General features: G+C 39.7%; 1 protein-coding gene across 4 annotated transcripts in view; it reads right to left on the bottom strand.

The window, feature by feature from the left end:
* The window catches only part of ZDHHC3 (zDHHC palmitoyltransferase 3), a 37,335-nt gene that overhangs the window by 3,788 nt on the left and 28,150 nt on the right, over positions 1–5,397 (bottom strand). The window contains exon 7 of one of the 4 annotated variants that reach the window (XM_085311893.1): positions 2,312–4,097. The exons of the other annotated variants lie outside the window; for them this stretch is intronic. Within the exon in view, the coding sequence (XP_085168019.1) occupies positions 3,939–4,097 (159 nt within the window). The 3' untranslated portion in view covers positions 2,312–3,938. Of the gene's footprint in view, positions 1–2,311; positions 4,098–5,397 lie in introns of those variants that run through there. 4 annotated transcript variants of the gene reach the window in all.

The following is a 5,397-nucleotide window of genomic DNA, read 5'->3' as shown; positions in this document are numbered from 1 at the left end:
AAAGGAAATATTTCCACGGTATCTAAGTTTAATTAGTGCTGCAAAACTACAGATAAATACAGACCAATGGAGGGAAAGAAAAGGAAACACAGTATTCAGTAATTTAATGTTTTACTTCAAACGTTCCCAAAAAATCTGGAGTCAACAAAATTGTAAGTAGTTTTGCTTTTAAAAAAATAAGCAGGAAAGAAGAAATGCAGAACTGCATGTAATGTTGCAGACATCACATTGCTGTTTAAAGAAACTTTTTTAGTATTTCCCAAGTACCTTCTCCCACTACTTTAGAAAGTGAGAAGGCTCTATTTCAAATCAAAATACATCTGTTTCTCTTCCCCATCATGTAGCTATTTCAACTCAGGAAAAAAAAAAAGTTCTTTATTGTTCCAAACTACTTAATTTCTGAATAAACACTGAAAGAGAAAAAATGTACATGCAGAAATAAATATCGGACGCATCCATTTCAGTAAGAGGAGAAACTCTGCCAACGCAGGGATGGCAGGATAAGGTTCACCCTTGCTATCACAGGGATGCTTGAGGAGATACCAGAACAGACCCTTGCCCCATTTCGCATGCTCCTTCCCTCGGTACCTGCTCCTGTGCACTGTCAGGAAGAGGAGGCTGAGCTGGCTGGTCCGACCCAGGAGAGGTGATCTGCCGGACATTAGAATCTCGCACGTTAGAAGAAATACAAGAGGTGCTTTTAATACACTTCAAACCCCAAGGCAAAGAGCAAAGGGAACAAGAAGGTATTGTCACGATTTGTAAATTAAGGTTAAGACACAAAGTATCGCTTACTATCCRAAACAGTGATGAAGGCACACCTTGACAGGAGACCCTCCTGGCCCTGCAGGGCGCAGGAGTTCCTTGAATTCATTCCTGCTTAAGCACAGCTTAACTGTTCAGAAAAGAAAGATATGACCCTGGTGTAGGAACTACCACTTCAATGCAGAACGTGTCACACCTATGCCAAATTGTTCCAACAGCAAACAGCCACCAGTTAATCACCTTAACTCCAGTCTGAAGTTTGTCTAGCTTCAGCTTCCAGATTTACCTGCCACAACGAACGGGCAAAGCGGTGTTTGCCACAAAGGCGCTCTGCCCGTGGCCAAGTTGGCCCTTCCATTTCTCTTGGCCATGCTAAAACCGAACAAGCACCTGAAATAAGATAATCCTGTTCAAGAAGAGACTTTTCTTAACGAAAATCAGTAAATCTGTCCCTAACACATTAATGCTGACCCACATCTGGTGTCATTATTATTGCATCAAATTGCACCACCAGGTTGGTTGGTGTAAGCAAAATGAAGAAGGTCAGACAACCAAGACACACACAGGCAAACAAATGACAGAAAGCAACGRGTATTTCTGTAAAGCTGTGATGACAGTGTTTAAAACCAAAAGAGTTTGGCTGAAAGTATGAACTATGTAACACCATTTAGCAACTTGAATTCACTAGAGACAAGAAAAACTGAATAATATTTTATCCACAACAGTCTGAATATCAGAGCAATGCAACYAATCTTCCCCCAAAACATATCAGCAATAAGGGTAACTAAAATAAAGCAAAATGGGAACTTGTAYCAGTGGAATTCCACTATCAAAATCATTTTTAAAGTTGTGAAACATATGGAGAGACCCACTTGTTTGTTTCTTGTCTAGGTGGGTAAAGTCAAAAAAAGAAAAAAATGATGTGACTTGATTTTGTGTCACAACTTTTTTAGGGCCAGATGCTCCACTAGGTCAAGTTACCACCTTCATATGCCCTGCCAGCTAAACTCATACTGTCCAAAGATCTAGCCCTTCACTGTTAAGCTAGTACCATAATCTGAAGAAAACCAGATCATACACATTAAAATCAGAGCTACAAATTTATTTACAACAGCTTTCCACTATCAGCAGACCAGAAAAACAAAAACTAAACTTTTTCTTGACTTTTCTTCATTAGGAAAGTTGTGTATGCAAAAACCACATTTCCTTCACAGTATTTTCCCAGTGAAGCACCAGTGCAGATAATGCGAATCTAAGTACAGTGTTAGAGCAGAGAGGCGACAACACTCTTGCAAATCTAACCCAGAGCAAGCAGGAGAATATTGGCTGTGGCAGACACATTTACACAGCTGATGCGATTACTGCAGCCTCTTCCCAGAGGTGAAGTAACATTGCTGATTAACAGATCAGTACATTACTGATTAACCCATTTTTAAACTTAAAAGTTGAGCACTAAGCTAGTTCACCTTCATATGCTTCTGCCAGCTTGCATATGAAAATGAAAGTTCAGAGCACCACTACACATTTTGCCAATGTTTAAAGTAAAGGAAGAAAATAAGAACAGCAAAACATTTTTTTTGGAAAAGTTTTATTGCATTTGTTTTCCATATGGAAGCATTGACAGATTGAAAAGATGCAGCATTCACATTACTTCCAAAGTGAGACATCCATTAATTTCTCCTTCCCCGATTTCCCTCCCTTCCCCCATGGCTTTGAGTAAGTCTAAACAGGTCATTTTCCAAAAATAAGATTTTATCTTAAACCAAGGAAATAAAAGATTCCTTGGGACTCGTGGACACAGTGGATTTATATTTTCCCTTTGTTTAGGACCATTTGGTGAGCCCACGGGAGTCATGATGCAAAAACAGAACAAAATTCCTGCCTGAACACAAGATGTCAGCTGTAGTCATGACTGGTTAAGCTTTACTGGTTTTTGGAATGCCTTCTGTCCCTCCCGCTTTCAACAGCGCACACCGTATTATCCACACAGTTCGTGACAGCACACATGCTCCATACCATCAATATTTCCCAATTCAGAGTTCATACATGTATGTGTGTATTTATACACATAACACATGTATGCATAAAGAAGAGAAAAGATTTACAAAGCTCTAAACCAGGGCACTGCTAGGAATACAGAGTCCCTCGCCCTGGTATACCTACCCACCCCATCAATATTAGATTTTATTTCATTCTGTCTGCCTCTGGTCACTCATATCAGTTTTTCACATTAAGAATTATCATCAGGCATTGCTCTAACAACTCATTTACCAAGACAAACACACAAAACCAGACATTCCTGCTATCCTAAACACTTGAAAACTAGATTTCTTTTTTTTTTTCCTGCAAGTGTAAGGCATTTAAAATCCAGAAGGTCTTCTAAATTTGCCACAGTTACCCAAGGAGGGCAACAATTTTCTGCACACAAGGGAGGGAACAGACAAAATAATGCCATAAATATGAAATCAGTTCTGTGGCTGGAAGGAAAGGGTGGAAGGAAAAACGCCAGGGTGGGGTGGGGGAGTGGATGGAAAAAGTGGTGTTGGCAACATTTGTTTTAAATACTTTAACTGTACGTGATCACCAGGTCAATTGGCTCTCCTGCTGTGTCGCACTCTTGTCTTGCACCTTTCGGTCAGTGAAGTGTCCATTTCTCAGTTCAAGTTCATTTATGAAAGAGCAACGTGCTCCTTCAGGAAGTCCAAAGGTGTCTGTGTAGGACTTGGCACTCATTTGTCTTCCACGGAGCTCCTCACCATTAGGAGACAACATGAGAACAGACTCAGAAGARGTGGGTCACAGCAGAGAAAGAGGATCCCCTTCACATTAGTTATGCCATACAGAAAGCAGATAAAAACAAAGGCCAGTAAAAGTTAACAAGTTAAAAAAAAAAAAGAGAGAGAGAGAGAGAAAGAAAAAAGAGAAAGAAAAAAAAGGAAAGGAAAGCAAAGGAAAGCAAAGCAAAAGAAGCAGCAGCAGTTTCAGCCAGAGATACAGAATTATCTAAAGTTGTGGAATACAGGGCTTTTTTTTTTCTCTGCAATTATCAGCCATTTAACAGACATTAAAAAAAAAAGTTTGTTTTGCTTTATGTTTTAAACATTCATGGAAAATTTATAACAGTAGTGCTGTAATATATTTCTATTTTAGTGGAAATGCTGGTCAAGAATTCCTCAGACCACATACTGGTACGGGTCTGCTTTTCCTTGGTCTGGTGTTGCGAACGGGCTAAGCCATGCTATAGAGAACGGATGGCCAAATACTGCTTTCATGTTCATCCATTTTGTTTTTTTAGCCCATCTTCTCTCTTCCTTTTTCAACTGTTCTATTCCCTGAAAATAGAAATACCACATTTTCAGTCAAATACTTAATTTTTGTAGTTCTGGATTTGGGGAATAGTCTATTCTTAGTTACTCCTTATCCAAAGACTGGAGTAAGAAAATAAATATATATCTGTAAAGTGTTTCCTTTTTTTTTTCCCTCATTGTTTTATACTAGAAAAAAAATAAGGATAGTAAATATTCCCCGGAAATAAAATTACTCTCGCCTTGTTCAAGCCTGGAAATTTCATCAAACTTTTCAAGACCTACCCTCCAATTGCCACAGATGTCAATTAAAAAAAAGCCCACCAACTAAAACCAAACACGTGTGTTTTAATGGCTGAAAGCATTATGTGCTAACCAGATGGAAAAGTTTTAGAGGAAACCATAAGCTTGCAGACAAAAAAAAAACAAGATAATCTCTATCATGCTCCCAGATTCACCAAGCAAGTTCAGGAAGTGCCCATCGTTCAGGGTGGCTGAGTCTACCTGGTGCCTCTTCATGTTTCATTAAAATCACTACCAAAACATGCATGGGCTGACAGCAGGGAGAAAGGGTTAAATAAGTATACTGATTTGAGAGAAATCATTGGCATTGTTTAGTAAAGGTTAGAGGGAGAACAAAAATACGGCATCAAGCAAATCAGCTGAAACGTTCACTAGTCATTCACTTTAAACAAACAAAACTATATCTTATCTAAAACCCCTGAAGTCAATTGGGTCTTCCAGGAAAGCTAAGCCTAGCTGTCACGGAAGCAAAATTAACCAGTGCAGTCACTGGAGAGCACTACTCTTCGACAGGTACCAGCAGCAGACAGGCAATTCCGTTCTTTAACTTAGGATCTTCTGAAAGGTAAGCGTCTCCTGATTCACAGCTCCCTTCCGTGCTACAGACTAATGCCTTGTACCGTAACGGTGTGTCTCAAATTCACAATTCTCAGAGCTCTGCAGAAACAATACAGTCAACTACAAGAGATGCACTGACCRCTGGTAATGTCACCTTCAGAGGCAACAGCCAAACACTATGGTTCTGTGTCTCTTCCAGCAAAAAGGGACCATCACTGTGGGACAGTGTACACAAAATGGTGAGGTGAAGTCTCCAATGGTTGAAAGAGGGACATGAGAAAGGGCAAAGGACAGCCCTGTCTCTAAAATGTGAAGAAAAACAGAAAAACAGACCACAGCAGGAGAAATTTCACCTGTAAATATTCCTCCACACATTGCATCCGAGACACAGCTAGCCCAAAGCTAGCAAAAAAAGTCAATGAGAGATATCATGGACAACACAGAAGTTTCCAAAGAGCAAAGTCAC

The sequence above is a fragment of the Rhea americana genome, unplaced genomic scaffold (genome assembly GCF_003343005.1).
Source record: "Rhea americana isolate MKP2758 unplaced genomic scaffold, rheAme1 scaffold_35, whole genome shotgun sequence".
NCBI lineage: Eukaryota > Metazoa > Chordata > Aves > Rheiformes > Rheidae > Rhea > Rhea americana.
Note: the sequence above shows the minus strand (reverse complement) of the source record. Positions and strands in the feature narration are given on the sequence as shown.